The 21,860-nt window shown below is 36.6% G+C and overlaps 1 protein-coding gene across 1 annotated transcript in view; it reads right to left on the bottom strand.

The window, feature by feature from the left end:
* Positions 1 to 5,693: 5,693 nt before the first annotated feature.
* The window catches only part of LOC122816780 (cytochrome P450 2K1-like), a 237,190-nt gene continuing 221,023 nt past the window's right edge, over positions 5,694 to 21,860 (bottom strand). Inside the window, exon 9 of the mRNA XM_044089797.1 lies at positions 5,694 to 8,084. Within this exon, the coding sequence (XP_043945732.1) occupies positions 7,900 to 8,084 (185 nt within the window). The 3' untranslated portion in view covers positions 5,694 to 7,899. The remainder of the gene's footprint in view (positions 8,085 to 21,860) is intronic.

Genomic DNA, 21,860 nt, shown 5'->3' with positions numbered 1-21,860 from the left:
GTAGTCATTTCATTGCAGGTAGTTCTTATACAGACTGTCTCTCACAAATGTGACACATGAATTTTAAATAATTTACCTTTTTACACTGTTAGAAATAAAAATGTTGGTTGTTGTTTGTTGGGAAGAGAATACGAATAAATAGGTTTCCTTATGATTTCTCTAAAATGTTTTTTCCTAAATGTCATTTCTAATATCTTTAATACAACCACTTAATTATCTGTAAAAAGTTAATATATATATGGTCTATATTATACCATCGAACGCTTAAAAAAGCGAACGCTGATTGATCAACCTAATTTAAGCGAAAGCTTACAATCTCTAACTGTCAGATCAGTGATTTTTTTTCCCAGGGAAAAAAATCGCTGATCCAAAACACATACACACAACACAAGCACACCAAACAAACAGAAATCCACACACATACACCTAAAATCTGATACCTAACCCTTCACTAAACTATGCACACACCACTAACTACCCACTTACCTTAACCCAAACCCTAACCCTAAGGTCCGTCACTATCGCACACTCACCTCACCTGCTCCCTAACCCTAACTCACTTAAATCCACCCTAACCCTCATGTCCATTCAATCGCACACACACCTAACCCGAGCTCTAACCCTAACTCACCTAAATCACCCTAACACTCACATCCACACAATTGCACACTTACCCGAATCCGACCGGTAACTTTCCACCATAACACTGTAAATACCGAAGCAACAGAAATGGACAACTGAATTCTTTCCCTAGGAAAAAATTTGAGTTTCTGCTGCTTCGATATTTTGCAGTTTCACGAAAATAAGTTTGATCAATCAGCGTTCGCTTTTTTAAGTGTTCGAGGATATAATATAGACCTATATATATATATATATATATATATATATATATATATATATATATATATATATATATATATATATATTATAACTGTCCTGATAAAATAGTGTTATAAAGAACTCACTGTGCCTAGATTTAGTGTGATTAGACAAAGTCCGTTTTAGTAGAAATCAGATTGCGGGAGAAACATCCATACACATCTCTCAATCTGCAGACATTTAAAAATAAGAACAAAGGCCCCTGAAAAGTAGGAAACTCCAGCTAACAGTCTGACCACCTAATTAGCATACAATTTAAATACCAAATATTATGTGAGTCTTCCTGCTTCCTGTATGAATGTAAGATACTATTCATAAACAAGTTTAGAAAAACAGACAGTGACACGAGTTATGGAAAAGATATGAGCACATTATCAAGGAGATTATCTAAGATCGACAGACTTTAATGAACTGTATTGCAAAATTTGTGTGTCCTCTTTCTTTAATTTAGTTTTAACCTTAGTGTGTTGGTCATGTGGCATGATTTTCTGTGTAGTAGACAGCTTCAAAAATCACGTGCAATGAGGGATTCAAAAATTGCATGAAGGGATGAATCAAGCCTGGAAATAGGAATATACCACCAAAAATAGAAGCAGCCATTGCAGGATTAGATCAGTCCTAAAAGTAGGAATATTCCTCCAAAGTAGAGGCAGTTAAGAGGTCTGCATTCAGAGAAATAATTATCCTTTTCTCATAAGAGACTTTTCTGAGAAGATTGTGTTATTAAGCCAAAACACTAAGCACAAATTTGACATGGTCAGTTGACTCTTGTCATGGCAAATGCTAAAATTTGGTTTCCTCAGTGACCGATGCAGCAGGTACTTCAGATATATAGAAACCAGTACTGGAGCTATATAATAGCAGTAACTGTTATGGAGAGAGTTAATGTTTTATGTAACACAAAACAAGACAAAAGTGTCCCCATCCCCTATTATGTTTGTACCTTGTTTTGCATTACAAACGAGGCCAGCATATAAGTGGTGGCAAAAACACTGCTGATTTTTAGGCTTGATGCTTCACAGATCTCCTGCAATGTTTCCATGCAGAGTTTGACGACTTTTTAAGTTGTTCTTTTTTTTGTTTTGACATCTGTAGTTCTAAATATGGGACTAAACTTTCCAAATTAATTTATTATGAAATTTCTTTTTAAATGGCTACATTAACCTATTTGGAAATAATTTCCCAACTTCTTCACTTTTTTAAAATTCAGATATCTTGAAAGTACAATGCAGTCAGTGGAGTTACTTTAAAAATGACAGAAGTGCTATATGATATTAAAGGAGATGGTGTACTTTTTGTTTGTTTTTATTTTAAATAAAGACAAAGGTATATAAACATGAACAGAAAAGAAAAAACACAGTAAACCTTTTCATTATTTTCATTCGGGATACATTTTCTTTGGAACAATTATCGTTCACTTCAATATTAAATAAATTGCTCCATTGTTGCATTGTCTTAAACAACACTCCTCCTGAACATTATTCTGCATGTATTGCTCCTACATATTCAATTTACTTATATGTAATTTGCTCCTTTCTTTTTCTAAATATCCCACCTCCAATTCTTTTATCTCATTTACAATATTCCATAGTTTAATTGCAGATTATTAAGATTTTGATTTTATTTTCTAGCAATTGCTTTTTTGGCAGAAATTGCACTAAATTTAGTAAGACCCTATGTCTAGGTGATCTTCCAGCTCAGAAGAATAATTTCCTTACTTAAAACAATTTGCTGTACCAATATTTCTGACAAATACTCTATACAGAAATTTTAAAAGCTGACAACTCATTATATTCCTCAAAACATGTCCCTAATTGCTTCCCACTTTCTCATCACACCTCCAGCATTTGCTATTATTCACAGTTGCAAAAAATATATATCACATATATTCTTTTGTATAATTATATTTACTCCAACATTAGATAAATTGATCAATTCCTACCTTGCCTTAAATCTCATTACTTCTCCAAAACATTATTCTGTATGTATTGTTTCCACAGTTTCCAATGTATTCTTGAGCACATGCCTTGCAAGCACTCTTTTCACAGTATTACTTCAAGAATAAAAATAATATTGTGTGGGAATATTTGTGGAACAGTACTGGATTCCCCTTACTACTCATAAGTATACAGAAAATGCCTTTAGAGAAAATTGCTTAATAGAACCAAATATTGATCAGTATGCTATGGTTCTCAGGTGGTACATTTGTGGCTTAATCAGATTTATTGTCTACATGGCAGGATACAAAGTTTACATTACTTCCTACAGTACTGAAATATACAAAAAACCTAGTCTCTTTCCTTTCACTTTCCAGGTTTGGTCTTGAAGGTAAAAGCCGATCCAGGGTAAAATGTCTAAGAGCTATAAAATCTTGTTTTTCATGGCTTAAGAATGTAGCTTTAACTCGAATATGGATTAACACCAGTACAACTAGTCTGTATTCAGTGACTGCAGATTTATCAGGTCCCCAAATGAAGAAAACAGATAAAATAACACAGTAAGATGGGGAAGACTTGGTGGAGGGAGCAGTAGGAAGGGTGGGAGTGAACTCCATCAGTAGCTCACCCATGCTACAAGAGTGCAGGTATGTCACCTGTTACAAGAAGCCTAGCATACTCTTGCTGTATAGTGGTAAGCTGCTTAGCTAGGAGGATGTCTATGTACAATTGTGCACAAGCTCCTACTAAGAATCAGCAATCACTGAACGTACAGGCTGAAGAAGGCGGGAAAATAGGGCTGTCTGCAGGATCAGCAGATTGGCCTTCTCCCTAACACTTGGATCTTGTATCTACCAGGAAAAAAATGGTGGGAGGACTCTCACCTTAATGGAACAAATCATTCAATTTGGTGCAGGCAGGGGGAGCCACAGGGCAGATGCTCTGAAGCTGCAAAAAGTACTATTGGAAGAAATGTTGCATATGCATAAAATAAGCCTAGAAGAGGAACTGTGGATTGCGAAATGGTGCAGCTGTTAGGGTGTCTGCCTCACTGTTAGTTCTTCAGTTCATTCCTGACAGGGGTGTCTTCTATGTGAAATTGAAATGTCATCATTGTGTCCGTGTGGATTTCTATCAGGTGCTTCAATTTCCTTCTAAATACTCATGTGCCTGTGTTTATGTGTACACATTCAGTTACAGACTAGCATTTTATCCAGGATTAGTTTTTCTGTCTTGTACCAACTAAGTACAGAGATAGGCACCAGCTCTTCTGTGAACCTGAAATGAATATAGTGGGTATCTGAGAATGAATGAATAAATGAAAGAATGAATGAATAAATGCATGTATACATGAATGAATGAAGGCTTCAAAAGTGAACGAATTAATGAATGAAAGAATAAGCATACAACTACTGTTAAGAAGGCTAAGGGAACAGAACCAATGTGTGTTTGAAGGTAGACTGAAGTGGATGCTGAGTTATAATTTAGGTCCACTATGGATTGCCACAGCGAAAGATATATGACAAAATCACAACACAAACACGAGGGAAGGGAATCTTTGTACATGACAGTTATTAACCTCTTTCTGATGAATTTTTGCAAGATAGATGAGTTTTATAATTTTTGAAATCATTTTTATAGATAGCAAAGCTGTCTGTAGCATTACAGTCTTTCCTGTGATACAGAATTGCCAAGTGGGACATAACTTATGAAAGGATTTAATCCTAGTGACACTTCCAAGTGTTTCTCTAGAAACAGTCAAATGTGCATTTTGACGCTTGTTATTGCTTATAAATATTTGTACCAATAATACAAATGTTACATATAAATTACTGGAGGGCACAGACTTAAAGCTTACCTGATGGATGACACACTTGCCACTCTTTCTTGAACGTTGTGTAGTACAGCTATAACATATATCAAGTGTTGTTCATATACCTACTTATGAAAATTACCATAATTTTCATATTTCTGTAAGTATCTCAACAGCTTACCAAGATGGACAGAATTGTCTGACTTCATAGGAAAACTTACAACTCTATGATCAAAAGTGTTGCTGATAATTTGTGCTTAGCCTGAATAATTACTTACATACTATAAGTTGTTTATAAAACTCCACAAAATATAGTCACTGTATTTTTTACAGTTTAAGACTTGGACTCCAATGACAGTTGCCATTATAAAATGAATTTGCCTAACCAAATCTGCTGCATTCACTTCTTCAGCTGTTCTTACAGATATGAACATTTGTTTAGATCCTGAGTATATAACTTTTTTAAGGCTGTTGATATTATTCCTTTGCAAGACCTTAGAGTAGAAACTTTCAGTTATCCTATGGAGGCAAAGAAATAATTATAGAAGACCTGGAACCTACATATGATGTAGAGGCAGCTGATTTCTTTCTTAATATACTGCTAATAATATTCTTGTACAGTTTAAGAAACTCTGTTTCAGAAAAAAAGGCTGTTGAGAATCACTTTGTTTATCAACTGCTGTAGAATTTATTCAAATTAACAGATTTTCTTACATTATCAACCATTTGTAAAACCATATGAGTTTTTAATTGATGAACTAATTTCTGTCATAAGGTTGCATTTTATTTTATGATGTGTGAGCTTGTTTCACTTTCTCTCATAATGGGCGTCTTTTACATGGTGATTTATTTGCTATGATTTTTAGCTGTGCTTTACAGGCCAGTATAGTATATAAAGAAGATTACTTTGTTTAGGTTGTAGAAAACTCGTTCAGCTCATAAGATTCAACTGGTGCAAGACCCGATGACTCAAACTGCATAACCCACATTTGCGTAACACTTTCATACATTACTAGAGCAGTCATGTCATCCTTCTGTAGCTGATAACATTTACAATAAATGCATAAATGTAGTATCAATTTATTTTTATAGCATAATTCATTGTTTTACAGTAAATGTCTTTATTAAGCCACATCATACAACACACTTATATCATGAAAATAAATCATCTTTCCATACACAAGCCATAGATGCTAAGAATAACAAAAATAAAGAAAAAGAGAGAATATAAAACATTAACGTACTTAAAACAACCACATATGTATCATTTAACACAGTACTATATAACATTAATATCCAACTGTTATTCTAAACCACAGATCTTTCAGGCCATATAACACATAATAAGGTAAATATTTCATGTTGCTAACCAAAGACATTATTAAGTCTGTAATGTGTAACACCTATGAATCAGTCAGTGCCTTTAATACATTTTCAGAACCTGTCATTCAGCTATAAACACAAGTATCAGGATGAATACACTATGCATTGTGTGCACATAAATAAAGACAAATCATTGATGATTCCACCCTGTCATGAATGTCTATTTGCTTGCTCATCCCACATCTTGTACTTTGGAAGATGTCCATGAAATAAGTCATCCAATCTGCGATGACCATCTTCCAATATTTGCATACAGAATTAAGGAGGACAGAAGTGGTTAGTTGAATCCATTAAGTGTGGTAGAACTAATATCCATTCTTCTTGGGGTATTAATAACAGTTAAAAGTGGATATCTCTAGAATGAGGTAGGAAGGTTACGATTAGCCCAACTAATCTTGTCAACAGTCCAGTCCCTCAAAGGTAGCCAAGTGATTCCATTAAATATCAAGGACCTAGGATTAAATTTTTCCAGTGTAACCAAGTGAGGCATGTATAGTCTAAACTTACATAGCAATGGACTGGAAAATGGAGAACAGGAGATATATGAGTGCATTTCCTAATATCTACACAGTCACAAACCATATGCAAATAATTACCAGGCTGGGCATGACAGCGCCAGCAAGAAGGTGGCCATCTTGATATTTGTGAGTGACCTGTCAGGCAAAAAAATAAATTGACGTTTTCATAATTTTTTAATTATTGTTCTGTTGATGGAAGTCTCTTGATAACAAACTGAATAGCTTGACTGATGCTTGCAAATGACTTGTTCATGTGTAATTGAAAGAACTTCACTGAAATATTTGCTCATTTACCAAGCACAGCAGTTTCAGTCATTTAAGGCTAATGACATGGCCATAATCAATATCTCTTCAACATCCTGCAGACACCCATAAGTGGTAGTTTCTATATGTAACAGGGTGAGAAAAAGCAGACATACCAACAGTAAAACAACAACTTCCCAGTGAGTGAGCACTGGTTTTGTAGTACACTGATGGAATGGGTCTGATTCCATACAGAAAACTACATTCCCAAAATATATATCAAGACTATTTCTTAAGAAAGTTAATGACTGACTTCTTTATTACAATGTAAAGTGCATTCCATAATCTTCAAAGGCATTGTGTAATGTATCTGTCATCTTTTTCTGTTATTGTTATTTATTTTTAGTATTAGGTGTCCTGATCTAATGTTAGCTCTTCTAGTGGTATATATGTAGTTAATCTTGGGTTGACCTATGTCCATTTGCATTACCACATTTTTATTTAGTTTCTTCTTAAAATTCAGGTCTGAAAAGAATAAATTAAAAATAATTATTAATAAAAAGTTTTTTTTACAGAAGGACAAGACTCCCTGCATTACCCATGTGGAGGAATCAGTCCCTGCATCACCTAAAGTATATATATATATATATATATATATATATATATATATATATATATATATATATATATATATATATATATCATCTCCAAAGTGAGACTATAGTGGATGAAGAGGCAACCCTCCCCAAAAAAAGTGTGCTGCCAGCTCCCACAATGTAACACACTTCAGTTAAATAAGCTTTAACATTCATCTTTCAGAGAAAAGACCGATGATCAGGAAAGCATCAGTGAAGTGTAAGATTACTGTTAATCCTGCGTATTTATATAAGAAACAAGGAACAGCCAAGAAAGTAAAGTCAGAACTAATCTAACAACATTCTAACAAATGCTTATGCAACAAGGCTTTCTTGGCAGCTGTTTTCTAAATATTGTGCTCCTTACAGTTCTGACTACATTATATTTCTTGCTAGAAATCCCATTTTGTAGTCTGCACTCATTATAAACTCAGAACAGCTAGTGTTATTGGTCTTCATTAAAAGTAATTTATTAATATTGGTGTTCTGTATTAGCGAGGTACTGCACAGAGTAATATAGGTTTTGGGGAGCGTGTTGATCCAATTCTTGGTTCAAGATCCAGTTCATTTTCTTTGACACCAGGTGGAGGACAGAAGGTAAATTTCTGCAACAAGACAACAAAGAACAAGAAAAGCTCCATTTTTGCCAGATTTTCTCCAAGACAAGCTCTTCGTCCTATAATAAATACATATATAAAAAACATTAATAGTCCACAAATAAAATGCTTTGTCAACAGCTTATTTTTATGAGTGAATTTGCAAAAGTTTCTGTGTGGTGGTGTTGACAGTTTAACATTTTACATAATTTACATTTATTGCTTTGAAATTCATTTTGTATAGTACTATGCTTTATTTTTCATGTAAAAGTACTGAAACTTTTTTAACAGTGATGTACAAGACACTGTGGAGGTGGCACAACTAATAACAAAAAACAGGAACAAACAGACACATACCACATGCTTTAAATTCAGCTGCAAAATATATATTTGCTAAATTTAGTATCTGCATGTGGCATATTTGGCAAATACAGCATTTGTAACTAGGACACAATTTTGGGCCAAAAGAAGCAATATGGAACACTGGGAATTTAAAACAGACCTCTAAAATCCCAGTGTTATGCTCCTATTGTATGATCTATTTCCTTAATTGCCTGAATATTTCTAGACACATGTTTTAATTTCTCTTGTTGCACACACCATACATGGGATCAAGCAGACCTAGCTCTCTGTTGAAAAAGCAATACTGGTGACCACAGTGAACTTTGGTTTAGTATCATATTACTTAATGTGTTATTTAAAAATGTTTATTTCATTGTTTTGTTTGCTAAATGGTTAATACTCACAGGGCCATGTAAATGAGTTTGAAAGTAACCTTAAAGGGCAATTGATGGGAGTGATCAGAGTCAGATGCTAGTAAGCAAGAAACAGTAAATGCTGGCATACTGACACCTCAACATTTTTCCTCTGGGAGCACTTTCACTTATTGATGTTTATGCTTGTCTATTAACTGAGAGACCCCTGCAATCTCTACTCCTACCCACCTAAAATTCTGTAGTTTATAACCTCACCTTAATATATCCACTAAATTAATTGAAGTCACCTACTCTGTCAGCTTTTATGCAAATACAAATTCACCATGCCATGACTAAGAATTTTCAACACATCTTTATTTTAATAAACTGCTCATACTAATTACATTTCCAGTTTCAGCTCAAAATCAACAAGCACTAATGCCATCAGACAAAACATATTATAGTTCTCTTATTTAGTGTAGTTGTCAGACATATAACATTTTAAAATACCCTTGCCATTTAAACATTAAGTATATCTAATAAATACATCCAATAATATGGATATCTGTCATATTTAATTACATTAGTATCCAATGAGTCACATTCATACATTATCAGCTGTAAACAAATTCAATGATACAAAGTTTTAGTAATATCAATTAATAATATATTGAAGTGAAACTTCTTGTTTGGAGTGAAATGAAATGTGAAACGGAAGTGAGATTCCGCCAGACAGTGGCATTGTTCAGCACCTGACAGTTGTTGTGTTTTTTGGCTTATCCCGGTTAGGGGTCGCCACAGCGGAACTCCGGTCCGCTAATGTTTGATAGGGGATTTTTACGTGCCGAGTTACCAGCGCTGACGCACAACCTTCAATGAAGGCACACCCATTCACGCATGCCTCCACCCAGAAGACGCTCTAGCTGAGAATCGAACGCGACAACATCTTGCTGTGAGGCGACAATGGTACCGCAGCACCACTGGTTCGGCACCTGACAGTAACACATTATAAAAAATTTCTTACTCAGAACTGTGAAATAAAACTGACTACAGACATCTTTTTCTACTGAAAATAATTTATTTAGTTATGTATCCATTCACATAATCAACGTAATATTACTTACAGTGCGCTACACTGGAGGCAAGACTACATATATACTTTTCCATATCCTCTCCCATCCCATGGGTGATATTCTTGTTCTTGTTGTCACTGACAACCTTACAACTATAGCGATATTCTCAGCTACAGGACATAGGAAATTGCTGTACAACTGGAAGCCTTGGTGTTCTGACTTAGGGTAAGCATTCTGGGTAAAGTGAAAAGAATGATAATGGGGAAATAGCCCAAAATCAGGGGCAGATTTTAATTGCTCCAGTAAACTTAGGAAGTGTCTAGACTAACAGGCTTTGCATTAGTGTGCATTTTTTGAAGGATATGAAGTTTTAAATTCAAAATATGTATCAGCTTTTATTGATTTAAATCCTCAATGAGTTGCTACAAAGTTACAAATTATATGAGGAGCAGATCAACAATTTGAGATGAAAATCTGGGCATTCTGTGGAATACTAGACAGCTGAGAGACATGAGAGCAGTGTGACTCTGTATTGTTCTTTGACTTAAGGAAAAGCAGCATTTTTAACTAATGCACATTTTCAGTACAGATTATTATCTTGTATCTGTACAGTAGTAATGCCTATGGAGCAACCACTGCTATCATGGCTTACCACAGTTCAAAGCATTTGCTGTCAAGTGGACAAACTCTTCATTAAATGGTTCAACTTACTTCAGATGTAGACAGAACAAAGTAAATAACGCAAATCATATCTCTTAATTGCTCTGGATTTTGCACAAATTCCATTCTTCTTCTTTTTTTGGCTGCTCCCGTTAGGGGTCGCCACAGCATATCAACTGTTTCCATTTCTTCCTGTCCTCTGCATCCTGCTCTGTCACACCAACCACCTGCATGTCCTCTCTCACCACATCCATAAACCTTATCTTAGGCCTTCCTCTTTTCCTGCTACTTGGCAGCTTCATTCTTAGCATCTTTTCCCCATTATACTCTGCATCCCTCCTCAGCACATGTCCAAACCAATGTAATCTTGCCTCTCTGGCTTTGTCTCCAAACCTTCCAACCTGGGCTGACCCTGTAATATACTTATTCCTAATCCTGTCCATCCTCGTCACACCCAGTGCAAATCTTAACATCTTCATCTCTGCCATGTCAAGTTCTGACTCCTGCCTTTTTGTCAATGCCACTGTCTCCAACCCATATACCATAGCTGGTCTCACTACCCTCTTGTAGACCTTCCCTTTCACTCTTACTGGTACTCGTCTGTCACAAATCACTCCTGACACTCTTCTCCACCCACTCCATTGTGCCTGCACTCACTTTTTCACCTCTCTTCCACACTCACCATTACTCTGAACTGTTGATCCCAAGTACTTAAACTCATTCACCTTCGCCATCTCTACTCCCTGCATCCTCACCATTCCTCTATCCTCCCTCTCATTCACACACATATATTCTGTCTTAATCCTGCTGACCTTCATTCCTCTTCTCTCTAGAGCATATCTCTACCTCTCCAGGGTCTCCTCCACCTGTTCCCTACTCTCACTACAGATCACAATGTCATCTGCAAACATCATAGTCCATGGGGACTCCTGTCTGATCTCACCTGTCAACCTGTCCATCACCATTGCAAATAAGAAAGGGCTCAGAGTTGATCCTTGATGTAATCCCACCTCCACCTTAAACGCATCCGTCACTCCCACCGCAGACCTCACTGCTGTCACACTACTCTTGTACATATCCTGTACCACTCTTACATACTTCTCTGACACTCCCGACTTCCTCATACAATACCACAACTCCTCTCTAGGCACCCTGTCATATGCTTTCTCTAAATCCACAAAAACACAATGCAACTCCTTCTGACCTTCTCTGTACTTCTCCATCAACACTCTCAGAGCAAACATCACATCTGTAGTGCTCTTTCCTGGCATGAAACCATACTGCTGATCACTGATCATCACCTCCCTTCTCAACCTAGCTTCCACTACTCTTTACCATATCTTCATGCTGTGACTGATCAGTTTAATCCCTCTGTAGTTATTACAGCTCTGCACATCACCCTTTTTCTTAAAAATAGGTACCAAAACACTTTTTCTCCATTCCTCAGGCATCCTCTCACTTTCCAAGATTTCATTAAACAATCTAGTTAAAAACTCCACTGCCATTTCACCTAAACACCTCCATGCTTCCACAGGTATTTCATCTGGACCAACAGCCTTTCCGTTCTTCATCCTCTTCATAGCTATCCTTACTTCCTCCTTGCTAATCCACTGCACTTCATGATTCACTATTTGAACATCATCCAACCTTCTCTCCCTCTCATTCTCTTCATTCATCAACCCCTCAAAGTACTCTTTCCATCTGCTCAAAACACTCTCCTCACTTGTGAGTACGTTTCCCTCATTATCCTTTATCACCCTTACCTGCTGCACATCTTTACTAGCTCGGTCCCTCTGTCTAGCCAATCGGTAGAGGTCCTTTTCTCCCTCCTTAGTGTCCAACCTTTCATGCAACTCTTCATGCGCCTTATCCTTAGCCTTCGCCACCTCTCTCTTTGCCATGCACCTCATCTCCTGTCTACTTTCTCCATCTCTCTGACAATCCCACTTCTTCTTCACCAACCTCTTTCTCTGTATACTCTCCTGTACTTCTTCATTCCACCACCAGGTCTCCTTGTCCTCCTTCCTCTTTCCAGATTTCACAACAAGCACCTTTATAGCCATCTCTCTTACTAGCTCTGCTGTAGTTACCCAGCTATTCGGTAACTCTTCACTGCCACCCAGTGCCTGTCTTAACTCTTCCCTGAACATCACCTCACAATTACCCCTTTTCAATTTCTACCATTTGTTCCTTGGTGCTGCCCTCACACTTGTCCTCCTCTTCTTGATCACCAATGTCATCCTACAAACCACCATCCTATGCTGCCTAACTACACTTTCCCCTGCCACCACTTTACAGTCTCCAATCTCCTTCAGATTGGCCCTTCTACATAAGATATAATCCACCTGTGTGCATCTTCCTCCACTCTTGTATGTCACATTCCATTATTGAAGTGAAACTTCTTATTGCATGGTAGTGCGAATCTGGAGAGAAATGAAAAGTGAAATGGAATTGGAAGTCAGACTGTGCCCACAGCATCGGGAACAGTACTGCGAGTCCACCTCATAGAAAGGTACTGTGAGGTCCAACTCAAACTCCACCAGTTTTATAGAGCTCCACCTCTTGTTTCAGTAGATACACACACACACACACACACACACACACACACACACACACACACACACACACACACACACACACACACACACACACACATACACACACACACACACACACACACACACACACACACACACACACACACACACACACACACACACACACACACACACGCACACACACACACACACACACACACACACACACACACACACACACACACACACACACACACACACACACACACACACACACACCACAAGCACAATGTGCTCAGAGCTCTAAATCTGCTCAGTGAAAGAACTCCTAGGTTTATGCTGGCATCAGTTTAGGGTGATGACAATACATACTTAATACTTCAGACAGTTTCATAAAAAATCTAGGCTTATAAGTGTATTTGCGTATACTGTTCTATGCCATTTACTTTCCTTTGCACTTCCTTACAGAAGTTTCACTTCTACCTCGCATGGCAACCACGCACATTCTTTTTTACATTTTCTGTCTTCATTTATAAATGTCCTATTTGTCTCTCTGCTGGCTGCATCCTTATACATTTCCCCCTAATCCTTGTAATAGCGCTGCACTGAAAGTATGGGATACTTAATGTAAAGTCATGTTACAACAGCTAGAGAGATGGCCTCCTATTAACCCTGAAAACTAGAGAACTGTTTTCACAAAACATACTGGGCATGTGCCATGTCTATTACACACGGAGAATGAGAAATGGAATCAATGGTGGAATAATTATTAAAACAAGCACAAAGTTCAATCATCATTTGCGTACAAATACCTACATTGGTCAGGATCCATACTGGTTAGCGTGTGACTGCCTCCTTGGTTTCAAGGAGATGTGGACTATTTTTACTACCTTCCTCTAATTTCAGCCAAAATACTATCTATTATGTTCAAGTAATTCCAATACACATAAAGTTCCACAATGTTTTACTGATGGGTGACTTTGCAGGAAATACCAATTTGGCAAAATAGAAGTCAAGATATTCATGGAATCCTTATTTATTGAACGTTGGTGTGTAGTGAAGTGTGGTTGAGTTAATCCACTTGTTAAAATCACTCCTACATAATAATATAGTACATGCAAACACAAACCTGGGAATACTAAAGCATTTATAAATATAACAACAAATATGTTGTTATAAACTTATGCTTGTGTAAAATCAACTGAGCCACATGTTAAAAAGTGGAATGGCAATGGAATCTGTAGAATGTTCAAATTAGATTTTCCAATAAGTTGTTCTAAATTAGGCCAAAATGCATAATTGATTTTATCAATTTTAGAATACATTTGTCAAGGTGAGAACTGTGGAGGATATAAAGGTAGATGCTGAGGTTTAGAAATAGTTTGATTTTCAACAGGTTTGGGAGGACTTTGGATTTCCCAGGGAGACTTGCTGTTTTATAAATGGTTGATAACTAAAATGTCAAATGATAAATAAAATAAGGAAAAAAGACTAGGAAGGAAGATAGAAGGGGAAGTACTATTTATGAATATGAGAGAAAGAAGGATATTATGAGATATGTATAAACTGCTAGGGTGAAAACTTGCAAGGACTTGCAGACTTTGAGACCTCAGTGGATAAGAGAAGATAACAAGTGGGAAAATGACCAAAGTATAGGATGGGATTTGGAAATTGGCTTGGATGTTGAAGTCAGTTAATGAGTGGCGAATATATACTGACAGTTCATTCATGGATGCTAAAGGATTCCCTGAAGAATATTTAAAGACTGATGGGCCAGATGGCAAATTGCTGGAGATCTGGAGATGATAATGCAGACCAATGTCATATGTGCTGGGAGTGTAGGAAGATACAGGCAGTATAAAGGAACAAGCTAGAAGGGTATGAAGGCTTAATAAAGAAAGGTGACGTGTTTAGGAACTATTTTAGGGATGGAAAAAGAAGAGTTGATTTGGCAATGGGATGATGGTGTGGAGACATATTGCTGGAGGAGAGGTGAATAGATTTGTAGCTAGGGCATGAAATACAAGAGAATTAAGGAGCAAAGGCAAGTGGAAGAAAACATTGGAAACTGGCATTATGCCAATATCATATACATAAATTATGCATCTTTTGAGTAGACTGATTCTTCAATACATTCATGAGGAGAAGTAGTAGAGAGTAATCTTTCTTGGTGGAATACTTACATTGCCAAAGCACATATGGCTACTTTCTTTAAACAAATGTTTTTCAGGAGGTTTAAAAATGTGATTATGTTATTTGAATTTTTGGTTTATGATAGTAGATTGTTCCAGGTTGCAAGCACAATTTTAGTGAAATTTTTATCAACAATGGCTAGAGTACAGAAAAGTATTATCCTAGTTTCTGTTTTTTTTTTTTTTAGCTCCTGCATCTGACCATCAACCTACCCTCAGGCTTGGTCCTCAATCACCAGGTCTACCCACACCCCTTTTAGCCCATAGTCTAACTCTAACCCACAACTAAGTATGGTGAAGACATCCTGTACCCTGGTGAAGCATCATACTGTTGCTAGGCGTATTATGTAGTTTGCTCACTACTAACATTCCTTTCTACATGCTCTTCTACAATATTCAAGGATAAACTTATACAAGGTTATGCTGGTATATTGTCCTGCCTCAGTGTTGACCCAGCAAATATTCCCTGCCTCCTTTGGACTATACCCCTCTGTATGCCTCCATGCTACTATGGATATCTAACACAAGGTGTGGATGACTAACCCCCCCCACGACAGGTGTGCCCATCTTACCTCAACAACATCTCGGGCAACCAAGCCACTAACCAAACCAGGGTATGAGCCATATTCAGGGCTTTGTCAATCTGTCATGGCACTAGCTATGCTATCCTTTTACTGAATATGTAAAGTTTTTGAAGTGAAGATTATTTTTGATTGGCAGACAGTAGCTGTCATTTAACGGTTTGAATGTTAATGTGTTTAAAAACAATGTAGTTCTTTGGGCTAGGGGAAGCCAGTTAGTCTAATGCAAGGTAATGGTTTTCACACTGTTGGCTTAAATGTATAAACATGAGCATCTTATTTTTTTACAGTCTGAAAACAGCAATATTTTGAGGAGCAAGAAACCTGTTAATTGGAAGGGGATATTAATACATATGCATTGAGGAAGTAATGCACTGACTGTGATTGAGTAACTTCTTTAATGAGTAGATGAGAAATATTATAAGTCAGTTTAGCTATCTGAGTACTTTCTGAGTCTGGAATTGTGGAAGGTGAAACACTGAACCAGTATTGCCTCGTAAGTACATCTGATAATTAGCTATATGAAGGCTATACATGCTGGCTTAGAATGGGCTAATTTTTTTCTGTTGTGCCCTAGAACATAATTTTTGTTTGCTTAGTCAGCCTATTTTTTGTAACTGGTTCCAGAGATTAGCAAGATCATTTTCTAATGAGCTTTTGGAGAAGATGTATTTGCCCTTGTATTGGTAATGTCTTCAGCATATAATATGCATTTAAGATTGGGTAGGTATGACTGCAAATCATTAATGAACAGTATGGATAGTTGAAATCTTAATACTGTTCTCTGGGGCACGCCACTATTGAGAATACTTTAATTTGTTTTTACTGAGTTTGAAACAGCATGTTATTCTAATAGCTGGATAACAATTTGAAAACCTCACAAAAAAGCCTGATTTCAATAGCTTTTGCAATACAATGTTCTTATCAACTATTTCAAAGGCCCTTTTCAGGTTGATGAAAATGGCTCCATCTAAACCCTGTTCCATAGTAGTGAGAATGTCATTTTAAGACAATAAATAGCAGTAGTATATTTATATACTAGCAGTAGTATATTTAGGCATTAAACAATGCTGTCTGCCAGAAAGGATGCTATTTTAGATATATCTGTGCAAAGATGAGTTTTTCAAACATTTTTTTTGCTAAAAGATCTATGCTTGCAATATGACAGTACTCACTGACAGTTTTTAGGATGGATAATATGGATCATCTCTTGATAATCAGGATCCATTTTACATAACAAGTCACTAACTTTCTTTATTGGCAATTAATCTGAAAGAAAAGGAGGGTAGTGGCGCATATTACTGAAGAAGTTTTATTGGGGTGGGGTGGCTAAATAGAGCTGTGCATTAATTAGAAAAGGAAGATTACAAGTATTTTTTTATTTAATTTAGTTGTATAAGAAAGAATGTATTACATTTTTTATTGTTTGGAAATATCTTATGTGTCCCAAGTGTCCAGATTTTTGGGGTCCCATAACAGTGTTTGCTGTTACTTTTTATAGTAGTTAGTATGAGTAGTATTATTGTTCTCATGTTTGTTTACTCAGTTTTTGAAGATGGAGAGCTTATTCAAGTCAGGCGTTATCCTTGTTTTTATTTATCTAGACACATCGAAGTTTAGCCAGGGGATTTGTTTCCCTCAGAATCTCTTATTTTTAAGTGGTATCCCTGATCTAACTTGTGCTGGCATACTGAAAAGAGCAAGAAACTGCTATATTGGGGTCTGTTGTAAAAATGTACATGTGCCTGGTTAATTGAGTTCATTAAGTAGGCACTTCAGTGATTATTCAGTTACATTTCTTGTGACTTCCAACAATTTTTAGAATCCAAAATGCTAAACTGGGTCACTCATAGAACTGCATAGGATAGTTAACAAATGCAATTTGTCCGAGAAGGTACTTGAGACTGACTCTAGTACTGTTGACCACTGAATCTTTATGTTTACTCTGATATCTGTTTGTACTATATGAATTATTAAGTGGGTATGTAGGAATTTATTTAGATGGACTTTATAGTGGCCTGTTCAGTCTAAGTTCATATCTCACAGAATAAATGTTTATGATGGGTAGTTTGAATTAGAATTTTGTCCATTATGTGTGTGCAACGTAGGGAAGTGTAATCTAATGTCATACAGTCCTTGTACAAAGGGCAAGTTTTGATCTGAATTATTAGCAATATTACTGTTATCTAATAATTGAGAAGAATGGTTTGCAGACATTTTGTATTACTAAAGATCTAGTGGTGTCATCCCATTTTAATTATTGCGTTGTCTGGAATGCCCTCTATTCTTGTTTCCTCAAGGAAAGAGTAGAAATGGGAAAACATTTTTTTTACCCCAGCATGTCCAGCCTTTTGGTCTATGCTTCCAGTGTACCTTAACCCTTGTTAGCCTTGGTTAGTGGTCTTGGTGGTCTACTGGGTGTTAGCTTCTTTACCTATTTGGGAGTTTAAAATGGGTTAGTAGAATCTCAGTCAAATCATCATGTAGTACAGACAGTTAAAGAAAGAAATCTCAGAGATGTGATTCTAGTCTGCGGTGTTCTATCTGAAATAAACAATAAGGAAATGGGTAAACGTCACAAATTAAATAAAGAACACCACAGACTACAATCACTACTCTGAGCTTCCATCTTTAACAGGCTGTACTTTGTGATGATTTGACTCAGATTCTACTGACCTATATTAAACTCCCAAACGGGTAAAGAAGCTAACATCCTACAGATCACCAATACTGAAGGCATAGACCGTAAAGCTAGACATGCTCAGGAAAAAAATTGTTTTTATAGTTTGTATTAATGTTGTAACACCCCCACCCCACAACACGCACAGACACTCTTTTTCTTGGATGACTGTCTCTGAAAACAGTATGTCTGTGGGTTATTTCAGATGGACTCCATGAGTAGTCTTTTGGCCATGCACAGACCTTTTGGTTTATGCTAATACAGGCAATCCTATAATTGTGTCCATTTTTAATTGATGCCAGGAGCATTTGTACTTACCTATAGAAAGAAATGTGTTGCATGATGGATGATCATGCAATTGTAAGGTGGGACCTGGGGTAAATAGCATGCTACCTGCTTGCAGTATTAGTACAAGTAGTAGAATTACAATTAATTATTAGATTTTCAAAAGTCAGTGTAGGGGATTTTTTTTCTGTGAGATATAGGTCAATATGACTTTTGATACGTGAAAACATTTTGAGGGCATAGGTCAAGATAATTGCATGTCAACATTTGGGGAATGAAAATATTTAATTTTGTTGAGAGTAGATTCTTCAGTGATAATGGGGGAAATCTATGAGATTCGGGGTTAGTGTGCTTTGGACAGTTGTCTCTGTGGAAAAATTCACACTGAATTTGTCAACGGACATATTGGCAATGTTTATTGGATCAGAATAGGTGGTGCCTTTACAAATATTCAAATCACCATTGTGTGTTATTTCTTAGTTTCCCAATGTAGCTAAAGATGGATTTGTAATTCTCTTTAGCTTCAGATGCTAACCTAACTGCATGAGATGCTTTAGTAAACCCAATAGTATTTTTTCATGTTTTTAGTAAATTTTCTGATGATATCCTTGAACTGAACTGCTGATTTGGCATAGTGGTATGTTGCTCTGACTGTAGTACTCAGGGTCCTGGGTTCAAGACCTGGCAGTGAAATACATGGTGGTAACATGACATTTAATAGGAAATACACCCTGGGGATCACTTCTGTGGCTCTGCTCGACAGGGGTACAGGAAAATAACTTTCTTGGGTGACGTAAGCCAGGGAACCTTGTTGGCTAGAAAAAACGGCAACAAGTAAAAACATGTGAATCTCCAAAACTGACAGACCCCTTCACAAACCAGACACAGTTCAGAAGTAATCCAAAGGAAAACCAAGTATTCCTTTCACAAACCAGGCACAGTCTAGAAGTAAACCAAAGGAAAACCAAGTATTTCAGCTATAAAATCTTCCACTGTTGTAAAATAAAAAGCAAAAATTGTACTTTTTATTTTACAACAGTGGAACATTTTATAGCTGGAATACTTGGTTTTCCTTTGGATTACTTCTGGACTGTGCCTGGTTTGTGAAAGGAATACTTGGTTTTCTTTTGGATTACTTCTGGACTGTGCCTGGTTTGTGAAGGGGTCTGTCCATTTTGAACCTTGTTGGCTAGGCTTACTTAGGCCCTCGGGCCGATAGCCTAGTACCTACCTATGAAGGTCTTTCAATCTGTTATATAGTTTAATGATTTTTTTTTCATTTATTGTAGAGTTATGTTGGTGTACTACCAGGCTGGCTTGATTTTTAAATTTCCATTAGATTTAGCTCTGGTTGGGACTGCAAGTTCTATGCATCTATCTAATGGGCATATAATTCCTCTGTGAAGCAACCTGACAAAGCACTGACTGGGGTGATGCTTTATTCTAGAATTTGATGAAATTAGTACAATGGAAATCCTTCGAGACATTAGTTTCAGTGATTTTAAACATTTAGAAGGTGAAGGTTAATAGTTTATAATCCAGCTTAACTAAGGAAGAAGGATACCAGAAGAGTAGTACATGAATAAATTATATTCATAAGAACCAGATCAAGAAATTTATGTTTCCTAGTATGTTAATTAACAATCTGGTCCAAAGAGTTTCTGTGTATTAAACTTCACAATGAACACCAGCCTTGACACTATAAGTTTTTTGGATATTTCTGTCTGCAAGGACAGAAAGAACCAGACTTTCATCTCTGGATTGTACAGGAAACCCACTTACTCTAATGCCTTGCTGCATTTCGAAAATTGCCACCCTGGACATCAAAAAAGATCCTTAGTGAAGGGTCAGGCTGTCAGGTCGGCAAGGATGGTAAGCAATTATAGGATGTTTTTGAAAGAGATAGATATACTGAAAGATATGTAAAAAAGAGGGGATATCCTAGTGACTTCATCAATCCAATATTAGACAAAGTCACAAACAAGAGATATGAAGGACACTTTTATCCCCTATTTAGTGCAGTACCTGTGGAAAGAAGGTCAACTATAGAAAGGGTAGAACAGAATGGCAATGGGGGTAAGCCCTTTACAAATGCTATGGTGTTATCCGACAGCCCTTTATTTGATAACATCAAGGAAGTGATTTTTAACAACTGGGCACTATTTGAGAGTGAATGGGTACACAAGGAAAATAGGTGAGAAGCCACTCATAGTCTATAAAAAAGACCTAGTATTAAAAAATATATTAGAAAAGGGTGGGTCAAGGAAAGAAAAAGGGCATATGATGAAATGTGGGCATTGTGCACAATACCCTGGTATCATGGAGAATAATGCTGTTTATATCAAAGGTTATGGCAAGGTGGTTTTGCAGCAGCGTTTTAACTGCTTAAGCAAATGTTTGGTATACATAGCTATTTGCCAACAATGTGAACAATTGTATATAGGTAAGACTATCAATAGCTTCAACAAACGTATTTATCAACATTTGTATGACATACGTAAAGGTAACATGAATAATGCACTCATTAAACATATTCATAAATTCCCCAAGCATCACTTTAAATTCACTGCACTAGAACAAGTAGTGAACTGGGGTAGGGGGGACCAATTTCATTGTTCCATGAATATAGGGAACTATTGTGGCAGTTGAGATTTGATGCCACACACCCACCAGGGCTCAATGACATGATATCCATTTCTAGTCTTCTTAAATTAAAAGCTGAGTTTCATATTTGAGATTTGACAGAAATAGGGTGTCATATGTTGCTTTAATGATGAATGTGTCAATATGCAATATGTTTTATGGCTCCAAAGATATAAATTTGTAATTCATCTATTTGTTTATGTACTACACTTAGGGCTATGGTTAGGGTTAGGGCTATGGTTAGGGTTAGGGCTATGGTTAGGGTTAGGGCTATGGTTAGGTTTATTAGTGATGCCATTGTCCTTTTATTACTATTATTTTCTTTTATTATTATTTCCTTTCATTTGGGGTTTAATGAAGATATAAAGGTTCAACATCCAATCCATTGAGCATTTGTGATCATGTGACATGATTTTATGTATTTAAGGAAGTGGTGTATGGTTTGTATTCATTCTGAAGAGGTCTGAAGGTTTATTACTGACGAGAGCACTTAATAATAAAGTGTAGTTG

The sequence above is a fragment of the Protopterus annectens genome, chromosome 12.part0 (genome assembly GCF_019279795.1).
Source record: "Protopterus annectens isolate FY-2018-M chromosome 12.part0, PAN1.0, whole genome shotgun sequence".
In the NCBI taxonomy this organism is placed as follows: domain Eukaryota; kingdom Metazoa; phylum Chordata; order Ceratodontiformes; family Protopteridae; genus Protopterus; species Protopterus annectens.
This window is presented reverse-complemented; position numbering and strand designations above follow the sequence as displayed.